This window comes from Tetrao urogallus (genome assembly GCF_951394365.1).
Source record: "Tetrao urogallus genome assembly, chromosome: 4".
In the NCBI taxonomy this organism is placed as follows: Eukaryota; Metazoa; Chordata; class Aves; order Galliformes; family Phasianidae; genus Tetrao; species Tetrao urogallus.
In genome coordinates, this window is record NC_136817.1 from 1121551 (window position 1) to 1141077 (window position 19527).

The 19527-nt window shown below is 40.8% G+C and overlaps 1 protein-coding gene across 1 annotated transcript in view; it reads right to left on the reverse strand.

Moving 5' to 3' along the window:
* DCHS2 (dachsous cadherin-related 2) overlaps window positions 1-19527 on the reverse strand; it is a gene marked incomplete at both ends in the record, with an annotated part of 85827 nt that overhangs the window by 21530 nt on the left and 44770 nt on the right. The window contains 7 exon segments of the mRNA XM_079534638.1: window positions 3926-4165; window positions 5031-5871; window positions 6533-6690; window positions 10545-10644; window positions 11423-11610; window positions 12973-13992; window positions 15379-15615. Coding sequence (XP_079390764.1) covers window positions 3926-4165; window positions 5031-5871; window positions 6533-6690; window positions 10545-10644; window positions 11423-11610; window positions 12973-13992; window positions 15379-15615 — 2784 coding nt within the window.

The window sequence follows — 19527 nt, forward strand, 5'->3', positions numbered from 1 at the left end:
TGCTAATAAAACAGTCACTCTCCTTACATGCCCTCTTTTCCCACCACCTTCTAGGAAATAGATTAGAAATGAAATTATTACTCTCAATGCAGAAACTGCTTCTTCATTAACGAAAGAGATCAAAATTTAAAAGTGGATCTTCAAAATCCTTGTACAGCTATGCATTGTGTGTAAGTTTTCCAGGCATTCCAAGAGAGCCCAGCAGCATTTTGAGGGACCCAAGGCAAGTTACCAAACAAGCTGACGTATCATGAACTCAGACCATGGAATCCACGCATTTGTCTTGTGCTCTCCCTTGGGTAATAAATTATTTCTCAACAGGACATCAGGTAGTGCACCAGGCTGCTCTGGCTCTGGTTTTCCTCTTATTTCACTCAGAGCCAGTACAAGCATCTCTGTAAAGTATGACACTGAATAGCATAAACATTCAGAGAAAACATCCACTTTTTGACACATCCACCAGTTCCAGGTATTGGCAATATTGAGCTGGCAGAGGCCTAAGTCCTGTCAAAACTCACAGGGTTGACACTGACTTGTCTTTAACTCAAAAGCCTACTTGGTGGGCACTTCCACTGCACGTCTCAGGTCTTTTAGACTGTTTATGCTTGCAGACAAACCCTGAAATGACACTGCTTGTCCTTAAGAAGTCCTGTAGGGTTTTTAGTAGGGTTTTTAACTTAAAGATTTTGCCTCTCTCAATGTTTTTCTGAATGTCATTTTCAATCAGTTCCTAATTAGATCTACCATTTGTATACGATACTTGAATATTATTCTTCCTGTCCTTCTCTAGGAATCGTAGCACAGAATCATAGAGCGGCTTGGGCTAGAAGAGACCTCAAGGATCATCAAGCTCCAAACTAGGGCTGCCAGCCACTAGAATATGCACTAGATCAGATTGCCCATGGCCCCATCCAACCTCCAGGCATGGTGTATCCATAAACTTTCAGGGCAACCTGTTCCAGCACCTGACCACTACCTCAGTAAAAAATTTCCCCTTGACACGTATTCTAAATCTCCCTTCCTTTAGTTTAAAACCATTCCCTCTTGGTCCTATCATTATCTAGAATAGTAGGATAGTAGAATAGTAGGATAAAACTGTGCAGGACTTCACAAGTCATGCTTCCAAAGCTGCCTGAGCTGAAGGAGAAATGGGATTCCACATTCCTACTAGTTATGACCATAAAATAATCTCTCATATTTCTACTGTTTTCAACACCCTTCAGAGGAAAATACTGTGTCCTTTCTATTAGGAGATCTTCAGTGAGTTTAATCCCACATTCTACATGGAGAGCAACTACTACTGCACCTTGTACAATTGTGCTCATTTATTTGCCTTTTTCCTTTTAACTAAGTTTCATTCAGTCATTCTGTGTTTTTTCATCCATCACAATCTTTTGGTAGTGTAGGAACAGTGCACCTGGAAAACTACAGCATTCCTAGTTATACTAAACTTAGTCAGAGTCAATACTACGTTCTGTTCTCAACTAGAACAGCAAAAAATAAGACAATCTAAACTGGAGTTGGTGGAGAAACACTACTGCAAGAGAAGAAACAGAGCCTATGGTTTAAATGTCCATGACTGCCTTCGTTTGCCTTTGAAGAGTTTTGCTAAATAGTTAACAAAGCTAGTGACATTTGATTGAAAGAATTATTACTGTAAATGCACTTTCACCTACACCAATTCAAGGAAGGGACTTATTTACGAAAACGCGCACACACACAAGAAAGAATTATAGAAATCTTTCCAGCTTTCCAGGAAGCAGGGTGATTTCATGGTGCTCCTGTTGTAATGTGCAGGTACAAGTCAGTGGTACAAGATGATTTATGTGAAAAAAATCATACAGGCAAAAATTGTAGCAGCAATTTCCAAGAAAGACCTTTTGAAGTGAAATCAAGCTTAAAGCCTGGAGCAGATACGGAGCAGGTGACAGCTGCTTGCTCTTCCCTTCACAGATAATCCATGAAGTAAGAAAACAAATAAAACATAAGCCTGTTAATGGCTGTGATTGTCAGTAAGAATGATTCCTCCCTGTGGTCAGTTAGGGAACATTTAAGGTGAAAAAAACAATACAGGGAAGAAAGTGCTCTACTGAGACTATGCAAATATTCCTGGGATTTGAACTGCAACTTAAAGAGCAAATACAAATGATATAAAAAATAGGAAGTAAAAAAATCAAGGCCACAATGAGGAGTCTTCTACTCAAAAAGTAATAAAAATGAGTTCTGTTTGTATGACTCCCATATCAATCTCATTTTCTTACATTATGAGCATCACTTTCAGTATTTGGAACCATTCTGCAACATACATATGATACTGGGCCAAAAATTGAAAATGTGAGAAAAAGCCCCAGCAGAAGGGCTCTGGTTACTGGAAAACATATAAATTAAAGTAATAATAATTAAAGAAAGAGACAAAATTAACCAGGAAGGAACCATGAGCAACAACAACATGTTCCAGCCTAACTTGTCTATACCAGCAGACGCACACTGGCCAGCCTCGTGCCCCCCAGCAGACCTGCAGTGCCTTTCCTCTCCACTCAGCCAAGCCAGCAGTGCTCCCTCCTACTAAAGGCTTACAAAATGCATCTCCTGCTGTACCTCCCACAAAATGCACAATACAAAATAACAATAATAATAAACTTAATAGGGAGAGGGATGCCGTAATGAGAAAAAGGAATTCAAGAATTCAAGATAGCTATTTCTTTTCTATGTCATGTATAAATTTTTTACATCAAATACTTTGTTTTTATAGGATGAGCCAAAAAGAAAATATATGGGAGAATGAGACAGAGGTAGACAGTAATGCTGCTCAGCTATCATGAAGATTTTCATATATATGAATACTGACTCCTTCCTGATCTTCAGATACTTCACATACTTGTGGGGAAATGGCTCTTCCATTTCTGTGTATCTCACATCAGCCTTTTGTAGTCAGTATGTGCTCTGCTTTAAAATGGGACATCTTACTAGAGACAGAAGACCATTTTGCTAACAGGACTTTTTTTCTTTTTATATCACAATCTTAAACAATTGTAAAGATGTGCAGAAAGCGAATCCATGGTCAAGAGAAAATCATTTGCAAAGCAGAGACAACTTTTGGGTCAAATGCAGCAATATCCAAGGGTTTAAAATCTCTTCTCATTTTTTATTTTAATGCAGATCACAGGCTCAGTGTAACTGCTTCAGGTTACATCAACTGCATATACCACGCTTTGCATTACTGAAGGCAAAATTATCTCCAGACTCAGACTATCTGTAACATCCTGTGCATTTCAGATACTACAAAAGTTCAAGAACTTTTTTGTTGGTTAGCGAAGATTCTCATGTTTACATCATTATCTGTGAGCATATTAACCATTCTTTTTATTCATCTACTTTCTGTATGTTTGAAAAAGCGTGTATGTGAAACCATATTTAAAATCCAGGACAGTTTTCAAAATTCCTTCACAGCTCAGGTGCCTGGAAATTCTTGGATGGCAGTGCCCCTCTCTGGTCAGAGGACATCAGTGCATGTTTACCTTCACGAAACTGGGATTTGAACTTCTGAGATAATTTAAAACTAGTAAAAACTCATTGAGAGAAACAGAAGTGTCCAAATATCGAGTCTAGTGGAGATGACTATTCTTTTCTGAATGAGAACCAGAATCCTCTAGCTGTTTTCACTCGGAGTGTGTTGAACCCCACATCGCCCATGCACTCAACTTGTATTGAATATGTTAATTAGGGCTGAGGCTAGCTGAGTATGTAAGTCAGAAGATCTCCAAGCCCTGAATGAATGCTGAGAAAATGAACTAACAGCCATGTTTTGGAACTCAAATGCAGACATTACTCTGGGAAAAGCATGACGTTTGTACATGCAAGCACGGAGCAAAGTAAGATTTGATCAGTCTGCAATGTCCACAATAGCAAAAAAGGTTGAAATTACCTGCATCTCTATCCACAGCTTCCACTCTTACGACCAGCTCCCCCGGATCCTGGTTTTCATAAACTGCAGTCTCATAAAACTGCTGCAGAAATATTGGGCTCTCATCATTCACATCAAGAACAAGGATGGTTAGAACCTGTGTTGCAGAAAGAGCTGGACTGCCACCATCAAGAGCCATGACTGTCAGACTGTAGTGCTCCTGAACCTCGCGGTCCAGGAGTTGGGCTGTACTTAGGAGTCCTGTTATAAAGAATGGAAACAGTAAAGAAGCCTCAGCTCCAGGTTAGGATCTCGATTGCTCCTGCGCTCACACTAAAGTACATTCTTGCCACTGCTGCAAGGCTTCCAGACTTTGGATAATTCCCGTGAGAGCAGCCCAGAAATGCTCATTTTGACAAGAGGGGTAATTGGGATTCATGAAACATTCAGATGAGGTTCAAAGAGAGAAATATCTTACTTAACTCTGGGCTTTGCATTATACTTAGCTTCATATATCTTCATAGTTGTTGTTAGTTTGCACATCGGTTCTCCGATTAGCAACTCCACAAATCAGTGTCAGCTGTATCACATTATGGATTCAAAATCAGAACACGAATCTGAAAATACTGTAACTATTACAGTGAAATGCTTATTTCTGTGGAATAACAGCCACAGAACTCATTCAGGAACCAGGGAACTTCAAAAGGCTATAGAATAAAATTTGGCAGCACTTTGAGCACCTACAGAATGCATTCTATCTGCAGGTGCACTCCTTCATTCTTCTGATCTTGATTTTGCCTTTCCTCACATCTACAGGTAGCACTGTATACATGTATACAAGCTTTAAGTATGCACTGTGTAAAAAATCAGTGTGAAGCATTCCACTGCACACACTTTCCCCAGTAATGCACTGGAAGGCATTCCAGCACATCTGCACAACACAGTCAGAGTGTCATGCAGAAACTTCTGAGCTAAGTCTCACTAAGCTTTCAGCACTGCCACACTTGTATGGTGCTTGATACCCTGGGTAGAGTGTCACTGTCATTCATTATTCTGTTACTGCACTGTATGCATTCCCAAATGTTACCGTGGTAAGAACAGTGTAAGAACAAGACAATCACAGTACCTGTGATTTTATCCAATATAAATGATCCATTTTCATTGCCTGAAATTAAGTGATACATAACACGTCCATTTCCTCCCTCATCAGGATCCTTTGCAGTTACACGGTGCACAAGAAGGCCCACGTCTGCATCCTCCATGACATAGCAAAGAGGTGCAGATATAAAGCTGGGACTGTTGTCATTGACATCCAGAATAACAATTTTTGCAGTCAGAGAATCACGTCTGCGATCAGCCACATTTATTGCCTGGTCTGTTGCAGATACCTTAAGGATCACAGAGCGAGTAATCTCCCTGTCCAGTGGGGATGCTGTGACCAAGGTACCATAGAAAGGGTGAACAACAAATGGATTTTCAGCCATGTTACTCATTTCCAGGGAATATTGTATTTTGCTGTTTGGAGAACTGCCATCTCCATCTTTTGCATCGAATGTGTAAACCAGAGTGCCAACAGGTACATTTTCCTCTATGCCAATCACTATGAAGTCGTCTTGAAAATGTGGAGAATGATCATTCAGATCTTCTACATCAATACTGAGGAAGACAGTATTATTCTGTGGGGGATTATTATTGTAATCCCTTATAATAACTTGCAAAAAGAAGTGTGAAGATGTTTCATAGTCAAGTTCCTTGGACAGAAAAAGCTCTCCTGTCCAACTGTCTACTTCAAAATAAACATCATCGTCACCTTCAGTGACACTAAAAGACAGTTTCCTGTTAGTTGTCAGATGATTACCAGGCAACTTTACAGAAGTGAATACTTGCGCAGGTTTAAAATTTTCAGGTATGACAAAGTGCTTGAAATCTTGAGAGAAGATAGATCTCCCTGTGGGAAGTGGGATGACCTGTAACAAAAACACGAAGACTGACAAATTTTCCCAATGCTATTAGAGGCAGTGTAATGATAATTATTTTCCTTGACAATTTATTCATTCATCACTTGTGAATATGTTATTGTATGTATGTTATTATTATATATATGTTGTTCTATGTAGTATGTATGGCTTGAAGACAGAAAACAAACCTTACATGTTACAACAGCATTCAAATAGTGCTTAACCAGATGCTCCATAATTCTCTTCTTCGTTCCCACACCAGAAAAAAGGAAAAGGAAAAAAGAAAGAGGGACAAGACTATCTGGTACCCACTGAATCATAGGCATCCAAATACAGGAACTTTGAACACCGCTAGTAGATATTTTTCTTCTCTTTTACAGGGTTTGTAACGGCTTCCTACCAATGCATAAACACCTTCCATTCATAAGGCAACTCATAATGCTGCTCTGTATTCAAAACAAAAATGAGTTTGCTCTCTCATTTCCTCATTCATGAGAAAAACAAACTAAATAAAACTATAAAACAACATATTTAGTTCCAAATTTTTCCTATCTTCAGATTATTTCCCTGGATTCTCCCCAAACGGTTTAACTGCTTTTTAATTTTTATTTTTTATAAAGAAAATAAGTACGCAGCATAGTTTTTCTATCTGTACAATACCAAGAAGTACCTGGATGTCAACAACAGCCTGTCCTTGAAGGGAAGGCATCCCCTGGTCCCTGGCTGTGACCACCATTCTGTAGCTTGATCTCTCCGCATATGACAGAGGCCGGGTTGCTCTCAACTCCCCGCTGAAAGCATCGATCTGGAAGTATCCTATATCCTCTTCTATTGGAAAAAATGGGTATCAGTTACTGCAGACCTCATCAACTCGCCATACACCTCCATCATAACTAATGAGTAAGAAGGAGCAGGACGCAAAGGAAAGGGAACCCGCTACAATCACAATTTCTCAGACTCATCTGGCTCACCTCCTTGAGTAAGTAATTACTATAGCCAGCTTAACCTATACCAAAGCAACTGCCTGTTTTTGTATTGATGCTGCTCATATTAGTGATGAGCATCAGGAGAACAGCAGACACCTCAGGACTGCTACTTCTATCTCCAACGCCAGTTGGGAAGCAGGGACAGGGAGAGAATTAAGACTTGGTTTCTGAAGAGGCAATGAAGGGTCAAACAGGTGATGCTGAATACACTATCACAAGCCAAAAAAAAATACTCTCCTGTCCCTAAGACAATGCAACCGCAGCAATGCAGCCTTCCCTGCCTCTGCTCCCAGCACAGACACAACTGGGGATGTCCAGCATCTTACACTGACTGGTTCCAGAGCAACGCATAAATAGTGGGAATTAGGCTTTTGTCTGCCACCAAGGACTGGCTGCATGCTAATAACTGGCAAGTTCTAATTGAACATCCTATTGCATTTATTCCAGATGCAAGGAAAAAAAAACTCTACGATGGAAGAATAACTAGCTCTTTGTGAATTCTCCATTTTCAAGGAACATAACTGCAATCAGTCTCCATTTTTTTTTAGTAAAATTGGAAAATATCTATTACTTGGTGTATATTACCAGAAACTGAGGAAATCAAAGTTGTCATAACTCCCTCTCCCTTAAAATACTATGCAAATAATTCAGGTACATTAATTTTTAATAAGCTGTGCTGGCAGGTTAAACAAAGTAATGTAGAACAGCTGCTATTCTAATAAGTAACTGTGGTAAAAATAAACTCAATGCATATGGACTAAAGAGAACACTCATAAGGAACCATACTTCCATAGGCACCTAAGAGAGCATGAAGCTGTTTATGTTCTCCAAATCTGCACATGCAAATCAGTTAACTGCACACAGAAGTATTCACTTGTGTATGCGTTTCTGTTTGTCTGTAACGGCGAAATACTTGCACCTGTAGAATACAACCAAAGGTTGAGCAGGCGGGTTAGAAAACAAGAGTTCTGACAACCAACACACCACTTTTCCCAACACTGTTCTGTTATTTTTGAGCAACTCCATGTTTTTAATGCTCCACGAGTCCCTTCTGGGCTCCTCTAACAGTCAGAAACGTAACAAACAGATTGTCAAAGGGACACAACATGTAGAGACAATTCATCTGAATGAGACAGGTCCACATTCTGCATTTTTTGATGACAGCCTCAAAATACTAGTGCTGCTATATTAGTATTCTCGTACATTCTGGCTTAGGTCCCAACAGTGTGTCTCCATGCACAGATAGGCTATTTTGTTCCGTGCAGTGTTTCTGGAAACAAAATCCTACTTAAGCAAAACAGCAAAGACAGATAGGAAAGAAGAATACAACATGAATGCCATTCAAGTATTTTTAATGTATTGCTAAAACTGACATAATTGATAGAGAAAGCTAACAGTGACTGAGGATGTCCAGTGACTCCAGACACTGCTTAAGTGGCTAAGGACCAATAATTGCTTGCTTTTTCATTTGAAGTAACAGAGTGTATAGTTAAGGTCAACTGAAATAGGCATCAGTCAACAAAGCTTCTGGAGGTTCAAGCTCATTAGAAACTGAAAGGTAAGGCTCAGGATTTATATTTGTTAGTAAAATGAGAGTAATGATCCCAAATCCTAAACATTCTTCAGAATACCTGAAGCTGGAAGGGATGGGAAATGGTTTTAAGTTGAGGGAGGGGAGATTTAGGTCAGACATCAGAGGGAAATTCTTTACCCAGAGAGTGGTGAGGTAATGGAGCAGGCTGCCCAGAGAGGCTGTGGATGCCCCGTCCATCCCTGGAGGTGTTCAAGGCCAGGTTGGATGGGGCCCTGAGCAGCCTGGTTTAGCATTAAACGTGGAGGTTGGTGGCCCTGCATGTGGCAGGGGGGTTGGAGATTCATGATCCTTGAGGTCCCTTCCAACCCTGGCCATTCTGTGATTCTGTGATCAGGACCATTTAGACAACCAGAAAAGGAACATCCTTTAGACACTATCACTCCACTAAAACTCAAGTATTGCATGAAATCATCAGTTTTGTACATTTTGCAGAAGTAGCAAGGAAGTCTGATAATTTTAATTTAGTCATGAATAATTTTAAAGGGGAGACGATTGATCCCAAATCAGAAACATATGGCACATACTAAGAAAAAAAGACAAATCAATTATAAATATTTTGCCCAAGATAATAGAGGGCAAGTGTGAATGAGTGTTAGCTTGCTCTCTTTCTAAGTGCACTCCAAATTCTCCTCTTTTTTCTTTTGTGAGTTCAAAGTGAGGAATAAGGGAAAAAGGTGGGTACTAAATTTGATACTCAGAGCATCTCAGTCATAGCTCTAGAAGCTCACACTCCCTACACTTCCAGAAACCTTTTCTCAACTTTTCTCTCAATAAATCACCTCAGTGAGGCAACTGCTGCCTTTATCACATGGTCAGGTTTTAATGTATCTGCAGAAAGCTTAAGGATTACTTGTTTGGGTTTTCTTGAAAGAGGGAGGGGCGTTTTGAAGGAAACACCGAAGGCTGAAACTCATCCCCCAGCCATATCTTCATTTTTCACTTTACAGACCTTTTCCTCATATAATTTGCCAGCATCTGTTATTAGCCCTCCTGCATGTCTTAATCTCTCGTTTTTACATTTATCTACGGTTGTATTTCTCTAGTCTCCAGTTCTCCAATGAACACGATGTCTACGTTTAGCAAATATGGTCATGAAAACTGCATCACATTTCTTCAAGTTTTAGTCCTGAAAAATACCCCTGAACTAGAAAACACTATTTTAAATATAAAGAAGGCAAGAACTTCACCATGTCACAGAAGAGCAGATGTTAAAGGCTGTAAGCCAACCAAAAGCAACAACAAAAATTAACATCAGAGAAGTCCAGCTGTTTCTGTATTTGTTTACCAGGAACATATCCACCTGTAAGGCCAGGAGGGGTCTTTCAGTGGGTTGTTTTTTGTGTGCGTGGGTCTTTTTGTTGTTGTTGTTGTTGTTGTTTTTGTGGTGGTGGGTTTGTTTTTTTTGTTGGTTTGTTGCTTCTGTTTTTATCCTTTTGTCCTTTCTAGAGACATCATTTTCAAGACCAGACCTATTTTGTGTTGCTAGTCTTTTTTTACCATTGGAATTCCTTCTCACTCCGCTCTGCAGCTCTACAGAAAGGGATAAGAAAATCCAATGTGCTGCTTAAAGGAAGGAATACAGCTGGAGGCGCAGAGAGACCCCTCAAGAACGCTGATACAAGGCTAACAAAAGGGTATTGCATAAAATGAAACCCACAAGCTTAATTGTTTGCTCAGATTATCTGCTGATCCTTCTGATTCCTGCCTCAGTCTATCGTAAACCATTCCTCTAGCAGGAGAACCTTCTGTTGGTCTTGGGAAAGGGAGATTATCTTTCTTTTACCATGTTAGACAACTGACTGAAGCACTGAATTGTTCAGCACAACACCATGGACCTAATCCCTTGCAAGTGCTGTTCAGATGCCCTCTGTCTGGACACAAAAACACCCAAATCCCTGGGAACGTGGAGTAGAGGGGAGGGAGGGAAGCTGTCTGTGCCTTCAGACATAATTAAGACACAGAATGTTCCTCTTTCATGTTTACATGGGCAGCACTTCTCTAACAGACAAAACAGACTTGAAATTCAGTACGTATGCATGCATCTCTAACACGGTGATTATTTCAATGTATCTTTGCTTATGAATTCCACTTTAGATTCTTACCTGGTTCTGCTGCATATAGTACTGTACCATTGTTCCCAGAATCAAAGTCCTTTGCAAAGACAGAGGTGATGAGCATTCCTGATGGCTGCCCTTCCAAAACCTGTCATCGAGCAGTTGATAAATTAATTTGCAAGCATAAATGGATAACTGTGAGCCTCAAAAGAAATTCCTCCCCTTAGCACAAGAGCTTACTGCTGCTATGTTTTCCATCTCAGTAATGTGTACAATCAGCACAAATGGCATTTCAGAAAATGGTTAAGTAATACAGTTCTAACAATCACGGAACCACCATGGTTTGGATTGGAAGGGACCATCAAGCTCTGTCCCCTCAGCCATGGGCAGGGTTGCCAACCATTAAATCAGGCTGCCCAGGGCATCATCCAACGTAGTCCTGAAAAATCTCCTATTATGGTCTGCATATATTACTAATCCAAAAATATGTATGAATTAATATAGCAGATTCAGAGGTCAGGAGCTGGAAAAGACTACTACACACATAAAGAAAATTATACATATATCCTTTGTGCATACCAGTCTACATATTTTGCTTTTTTTTTTTTCATTTTAAAAATTTTATTTGTTTACAAATTTTGAAGGTCCTGAATATACCTGGGTAAAAAAAATGTGCAAAAAAAAAAGAAAATTCAGACCAGTAGCTGCTCCCTCATCAATTAATTAACCTTAACTGAATCTCAGTTGGGTCAGGCACTGCAGGCAATGCACTGGACTGAAAGATGTGTGCTGCTGTAGCTGTTTCACTCAGCAGGTACCAGCCTGGCTCTCTGCTATGCAGACCAAAATCTCGTGTACAGTTTGAGCTCTTACCACAGGGTGGTGCTCAGAACAAACCCTAAACTGCAGCACAGGCTGCTACAGACCTTGATGCTTAGTTCTTTTCCAGGTGCAATCTGAGGGAAGATAGGTTTATTGTCGTTGACGTCCATCACTGAGATGTACACAGTTGCTGTGACATTAAGTGGTGGTGACCCATGATCAGTCACTAGTACAGTCAGCTGGTGGTGTGCTTGTTTTTCACGGTCTAAGGCAACCCAGTTTATAACTTCACCTGATGAATATGGAAAATGAGGGAGAAAGGGAATTGCGTATTATTGTACGCTAGCACTAATCTTATGACATGCAGTAATCAGACGTCTTTTGATATATCTTGTTGCTGACACTGAAATCCCAGGTTTGTGAATTCAACTCCATACAAATGTTATGTCAAAGTGTGTACTTGTACTTTAGTGAGACATTACATTCTTCACTGTACTTTGGATTCCCCTGAGAAAAGGCGTAAAGTAGCACAAAGCAACACACTGGCCTTCTAAACAAACCCAACCGGGATTTTTATCAAATTTCAGGACAGATAATCTATGAGCACAGGGTTTTAACTGCTGATAAATGGGCTTTGTTATGCCCATGGGTTAGCCATTCTGAACACAACATCTGTACATTAATCAGGAAGCCTTATGTCTCCTATACATTCTGGTAAACCCAGTAAATAAATCTAACGCAATCTCCTCTCCATCTGCTCACCCATACTCAATATAGCTGAAGATTTGTGGTTGACCAAAGCCCTTCACACAGATAACAGAGGTACTCTTAAAATAATATGTGGTTAATTCCTGAGATTCTGTTTGCCTTTAGATTTCTTTAGAAATTCCCAATAAACCTTTGCTTTGAAATAACAGTTACGAAATTCGTAGAGAAGTTCTGCCTACGAAGACAGAATCTCCAAGAAAATAAATTTTAAATAGCAGATCTTTAAGCATTAGATATTACTTTGCTAAACTGGATAACGTAAAATGCCTAAGTTCCTTACAGGATCCCCTTCGTCTGGGATTTCCATGCTGTATTCTCTACTGCTACGCTGCATGGATATATTATCTATCCCACAATGCATTTGAGATTCCCTGCAGAGTACACACTTTGTGAAGAAGTTATTTCAGCCAATTTGCTTTTTTCAGTGCCAAGCACAATATGAACTTCATACTGATTGATGTAGCTTGCTGAAGCTTCCAGAAATGTTTTAAAACACTTTCAAACATCACACTTACTTTCATAATTTTTTACAACCGATTCATACTTTTCAATTGTACTTGATCACAGGCAATTGCCTGTCAAGAGTCTCATATCTACTGAAGCTATAATTTAATATTCCCTTTTAATTTGGAACAGTGAAAACTTGCACTGAAGTGATTAGAATGAAGCTACAAAAACAATCAATCCTAAGGGTTAGTTTATCCTTCATAAACATGATTTATTTCATTCTCTCAACTGTGAAGCTTCCAGTTAGAATTTTCACGTACCAACCAACCCAAGAGACTCACAGCATTTCCTGAAAGCTTTATACTTCATTTCCATTCCTTTAGGGTGGGTTGCTTTCCAAAAGCAATATTAGGCAGATTATAAATCATAAAAATGCTACCTGTGTTGGAATTCATCTTGAAATACTTTCCATCAGACAGAAGTAAATATGAAAGTTGTCCATTTCTTCCCGAGTCTTTGTCAACAGCTGTGACAGTGCCAATCACACCCCTGGGAATTGGACTTTCCTCCATTTTGAAGAAGTAGCTCTCATGCATAAACACAGGGGAATTATCATTTTCATCCAGGACATTTACTATTACTAATGCGCTTGCATTCTGCATGGAGTTTTCATCTTCTGAGGTGCTGACCAGGGCTCTAAAACTAAGAATGTGTGCACATTCATAGTTCAAACGTTTCCGAAGATAAATACAGCCAGTATCAGATCTGATTCCAAATGCAGCAGAATCTGTGCTAGACTCTATGGAATATGTCAGCCTGGAGCTAACATGGCGTGTATCAAATAAGGAGGCTTGAACCTGAAGGATGTGGGAACCTGGAGATGTAGCTTCACTGATATCCACTTGGTACACCAACTTCTGGAAAACCAAAGTGGGGCCCATCCTCTGCTCTTCAACAGTCACTGTCAACAACAGCAAAGAACTCAGAGGAGGGCTTCCATGGTCTTCAGCTGCTACATACAGAGTATATTCTTGCTGTTTATCCTCAAACACCATTTTGATGAGGCTTACCACTCCAAGACCTGAATCGATACTAAATGCATTTGTCTGATTGCTGGTAAGACTGTATTTGATTGCCCCGTTGAGGCTGCTGTCTTTATCTTCTGCATGAGCAATGTACACAGCAGTGCCAGGAGGCTGCGTGCGTGAAATAATTACCTTATCAGACCTGGTAAGAAATACTGGAGGGTTGTCATTAACATCTATCACAGATATATTGACGTAGGTGCTGCTGTAAACAGGAGACTTTCCCAACTGTGACTGAATGGTGAGCATGAAAACAGACTGGGTTTCATGGTCAAGCTCTTTCTTGATGCGAATGATACCAAACTGGGAGTGAATATAGAATCTTCCCTGTGGATCACCAGAGGAAATTCTGTATGAAACCACTTCTAAAGAATCTATAAATAAAAATAATAAAAGTTAAAAAGAATAATACTAGTAGAGTGATAGCATGAAGGCTGGTGAGAAATGTGAAGAATGCATGCTACTCAATTCAGTGGGATAGCTGTAAGCTACACAGACTTTGACTTGGGTTTTTTATGCTTCCTAGTTCCTATCCCCAGAGCCCTTCAATAACATAAATACTGCAAAAGCTTCATCTGAGTTTATTTATTCTGTGTACTTGTGCACTGTTTGCTTTTCATCTCCAGTATGATAAAACTATATAGTGAAAAATTGTGTATATATATATATATATATATATATATATATATAAAACTATATAGTGAAAAATTGCCTCTTGTTTTTCCCTCATCTGAACTGCAGAAAAATGCTCCTATAAATTATTAAGGGAATCACTTCACTGTACACAGACATTCACTGCAGCAAGGAATGAGACAGGTAGCAGACCCCTCCAAGAAAGGCATTTTTCTGTCATTACTGATCATGGATGCTTCAACCTGAGGCAGCCAGATGCTGTCTAAAGCAAGAGCTATGTAAAGGCTTACTGCCAAGGCTGCTCTGCAGGTGCTGCCTCTCTGGGGACAGTGGTGAATGTACTGTCCCTTCCAAGGAGAAGAAAATGGAGGGACATGACTAATCACAAATTCCTAAAACTTCTCTCTCTGCTGCACTTGGAGATTCATCACTAAGCCACTATATGAACACATGGCTCCCAGCGCTCTGCGTAAGAACCAAACACACATGGTTCTCAGGACAGGGTATTTTATGGCAACAGTTTGGCAAAAGTTAACCCATTTCCCTCTAAAAGTGACTAAACAAAACAAATAACCATATGTGTTTTTAAGGCCCAGTAAACACCCATCTAAACTTCACCATTTGATTTGGAAAAAAATCTCTTTTTTGTGGCAGCACATCTTACAGATTCTCTGATAATTCAGAAAACCCTCCGCTCATGAGTGTTGCTCTCAGATATTCTTTCATGGCAAATGTTTTAACACAAGCCACAATCTTTCAGTGTACTCCCCATCTCCACATTTACAATTACACAAATCCCTCTGGAAAATACAGCATCTGCTTGCATGCAAAATTTGTATTAGAAAACTAAGGCTTCTTTAAACCATACTGCAAATCAAGTAAGTAAATTAAAGTTAAAAAATGGGGCCATTCCCAGTGGGCCACCAAAGAAATGACCATAATCTCCATCTGATCTAGAGGGCATCCCAAAACAGCAGCGATTGCACCAGCTGTTTTAAATACCAGCTGTAAATACTATTTGATGCTCATCAGAACTAGTAAGTCATCTGAAAGTTTAAATGAATATTATCTGTAGACATTCCCCATTACACCTGTAAGAGAGAATCATCTCTGAACACACAACTCACCCGGAGGCTCTCTGGCCTTTACGGCTCCAACCAGGCTGTCTTCAGGTGCATCTTCGGGTACAGAAAAAGCATACCGGGCTCTCTCAAATACGGCGGGGGGCGAAGTGGCCTGAAGGATGTGCACTGTGACAGCCGCATGGGTGGATGAGGAAAGACCACCCCCATCCCGTGCAGAAACTACCAGAAGCACCACAGAATGTGCCAGGTGACTGAAAGCTGAGATCAGGTAAATAATTCCTGAAAGTGCACAGAAGTAAAGGAATAATGAAAAAAGTTCAGGATTCTCTTCGCCAAACCTAGCAGGCTGTCAAAATGGCTTCAGCATTCCTCTGGCTCTAAGAGAGAGGGCCGGACAATGTTGAAAAAAGCTTTGCAGGACTGTGAGACACAACTAAGAAAAAATGTCCGAAGGCAGTGACTGTGCACATGCTTTACCACTTTCCAATCACTAGGCATGCAGTGTTCCCTTTTTAAGGGCCAAAGGGCCAAATTTTCTCAAATCACAGTATTCTACCATGCTCAAAGCCACTCACAGTAAGCTCTGTGTCACAACACAGCATTCCTGTTTTAGAAACAAATTTGGCTAGATCTCAGAACCTCACTGAGCTACTGGAGTTGTTCTGAGCTTTCAGCAATGTTGGGAAAAAGACACTTTCACCAGTACTAACATTTAAGAATCTTGAAGTGAGTTGGAGGAAAAAAAAACATGTTACGAGAAGGAATTTCTCTTTGCAAATGGTAAAAATTAACTTTATTTCCAACAAAATTTGCAGTTAATTCAATTCCCCACTGAAAACATCCAGCCAGAGGGGAGTTGAAGCCCCCAGATGCAAATCTCAGGAGCATTGGGCTCTGTGGAAATTATCTGGAAAGCAATCACCTGCTGTCTGACTACAAGTTTCTATTAAAATACCATCTACTGCCATCAATTATGTTTCATCTAAACTATGTGAAATAAGTAATCCTGTGAAAAGAAAATGCAATTCTCTGTCCAGAAATACAGCACTTTGGATGTACTTCCTTAAGATAAACACATTTTCATCCACTAACTCTGGTGAATGTGAGACTAGCTGTCTCCAAATGCATTTTCTTCATGCTACTAAAATAAGTCCTTATGAACATCAGATAATTCTGCCTGATTTTCAGTTACTCTGTATATTGCTAGAGAGATCCACATCTACATCAGCACCTAAATATTATTAGATGGAAAGAATGCACATAGCAGGAATCTTGTCCCATCTTCTGCAATGAAAGGTTGTCTAACCTTCAAAGAAAGCTTTACTTGAGCAAAGACATCCCAGGAGTGAGAATCACATACAGAATGTAGCTCTCTACTGTTAAGCTCTGAGCTATGTTTGTGGCTTCCTGGCTCTCAAGATAGGTTTAGTAAGGATGATGTTAGGCACTTAAGTCAGTCACTGATTGGTCCCATTGACAGACAGGGTAAAAATTAGGAGAATCAGTGCATGATTCCACTACAGCATATCTTCTGAAAATTCAGCATGAAGCCATAACATGGCTGCAATGCACTTTTAAGCAGAGTAACAGAAAATATATAAAACTCCTTATAAATATTGAAATGTGCATGCTTTGCACTTTCCAAGTACGGTCAGGACATCATAATAATAAACTGTGCCTTGACATGCTTAAAATGCCTTCCAAGCACCCTCATCAAGGATCAAGGAAGAACGCTTTCTATCAACAACAAAAGACAGATATTCCAGTGTGACAAATGTGACAAACCACAGTAAAACCTCGAAGATATAGGTGGATTCAGAATTCATTATCAATCCGGTTCCTATGCCAATAATTGTTGCAATTCCAACCCTTTTTTCAGTTGTTGGGTTTTTTTTTTGTTTTTTTTTTCCTGGTCTTTTGATAATTGGGTTTTATGATTAGTTAGCTTAACGTAATAGTATTCCAGAGACATAAATTTCTGTCATTTCCTGAGGTAAGCTGAGCAACTGTAGCTCGAAGGAAAAAGGTTTTTAAACTTTTTTCTTTATCTTTTTTCCCAGAGGTTAAACTTATAAGTATGGATTTTCAACATTGCTGCTGCCAAATTAAGTGAAAACATGAGATGGCCTGTATACTACTAACTTTACCTATTAACTAATGGGTAGTTTTATATTGAAAACCCCTACAATCTCGTTTTCATTTTGGATACTTCAAGATCACAGAATCACAGAACTGTAGGGGCTGGAAGGCACCTCCAAAGATCATTGAGTCCAACCCCCCTGCAAAGCAGCCCCCTACAGCAGGCTGCACAGGTAGGCGTACAGGCTGGTCTTGAATATCTACAGAGAAGGAGAATCCAGAACTTCCCTGGGCAGCTTGTTCTAGTGCCAGACCAGACCCAGCACCAATCCCTGGGGAACACTGCAGGTTACAGGTCTCCAACTGGACTCTGCACCACCGATCACCACCCTCTGAGCTTGGCCTGTCAGCTAGTTCTCAACCCACCTCACTGTCCACTCATCTATCCCACACTTTCTTAGCTTCAATATAAGGATGTTGTGGGAGACAGTATAAAAAACCTTGCTCAAGTCAAGGTAGTTGATATCTACTGCTCTCCTTCCAACTACCCAGTTGGTGATGCCATCATAGAAGGCTATGAGGTTGGTCGAGCACAATTTTCCATTGGTGAATCCATGCTGACCATTCCTGATGACCTTCTTCTCTTCCAATTGCTTGGAGATGGCATCTAAGACAAGCTGTTCCATCACCTTTCCAGGGTCAGAAGTGAGACTGACTGGCCTGTAGTCTCCAGGATCCTCCTTCTTGCCCATTTTGAAGACTGGAGTGACACTGGCTATCCTCCAGTTCTTTAGGCACCTCTCCTGTTCTCCAAGACTATCATCTTCTCCAAAGATGATAGAGAGTGATCTGGCCAACACCTCTGCCAGCTCCCTCAGCACGTGTGGATGCCTCCCATAAGGGGCCATGGATTTGTGCACACTGATCCCACCTAGATGCTCCCAGACCACTTCCTCCTCTACCATAGAAAAGCTCACCATTTCCTGGACTCTCTCTTCCCCCCAGGGTCCAGGAGTCCCAAGGGGGAGTCTCTGAAGTGAAGACCGAAGCAAAAAGGTGTTCAGCATCCCCACCTTCTCAGCATCCCCCATTACCAGGACACCTCCCTTGATCAGCAGGGGACCCACATTATACTTAGTCTTTCTTTTACTGTTAAAAAAAAACCCTTCTTATTATCCTTCATCTCCTTCACCAGCTTCAGTTCCAGGAGAGCTTTCCTCATTGCTTCTCTGCAGGCCCTGACAACACTCCTATACTCCTCCCAAGAGGACAGGCCCTCCAGATATCTGGATGGTTGAAGTCCACCATGAGAACCAGCACACGGGATTGTGAAGCTACTTCCAGCTTCTTGCAGAAGGCCTCATCGACTCCATCTTCTGGAACTGGTGACCTGTAGCACACTCCCACAGCAACGCCAGCCATACCAGCCCGCCCCTTAATTCTCACCCAGAAGCTCTCCACACATTTTTCCCCCTCTCCCAGGTGGAGCCCTTTACATTCTAGTTGGTCTCTCATATAAAGGGCACCTCCTCCACCTTATTTCCCCAGATTGTCTTTCTGAAAAAGGACACAGCCCTCCATGACAGCATTCCAGTCATGCGTCCTGTCCCACCACAGCCCTGCAACTGTACGCAGATCTCCAGCTCATCCCATTTATTTACCAAGCTACAAGTATTGGCATCAGGCACTTAAGGGAAGCAGCAGGTGCAGTTACCTATAGAGGGACACAAGAAGATTTTAGGTGAGGTAACAGCAACACGACCTTTTCTGAGGAGTCCTCGCACAATCCTATGGGAAAACCCAAAGGTTTTTCCCCGCAATCTCCAACAGTGGCAACATCCCTCAGCCCTATTCTGTCACATTTAACTCCTCTGCCTTCCCCCTTCAGATCTAGTTTAAAGCCTCAGTAATCAATCCAGAGAGTTTGCTCCCCTGAACACTCGTGTCGCACTTGCTCAGTCGGAGTCCATCAGGAGCCCACATATCTGGTCTCTCAAAGGCCTGCCTAAGATCAAAATACCCAAAGCCTCGATCACGACACCGCACCTCAGCCATTTACTCAACATATTCTCTATCTTCCTGGGTCCCAGCTACGCATCAGGACAGAGGAGA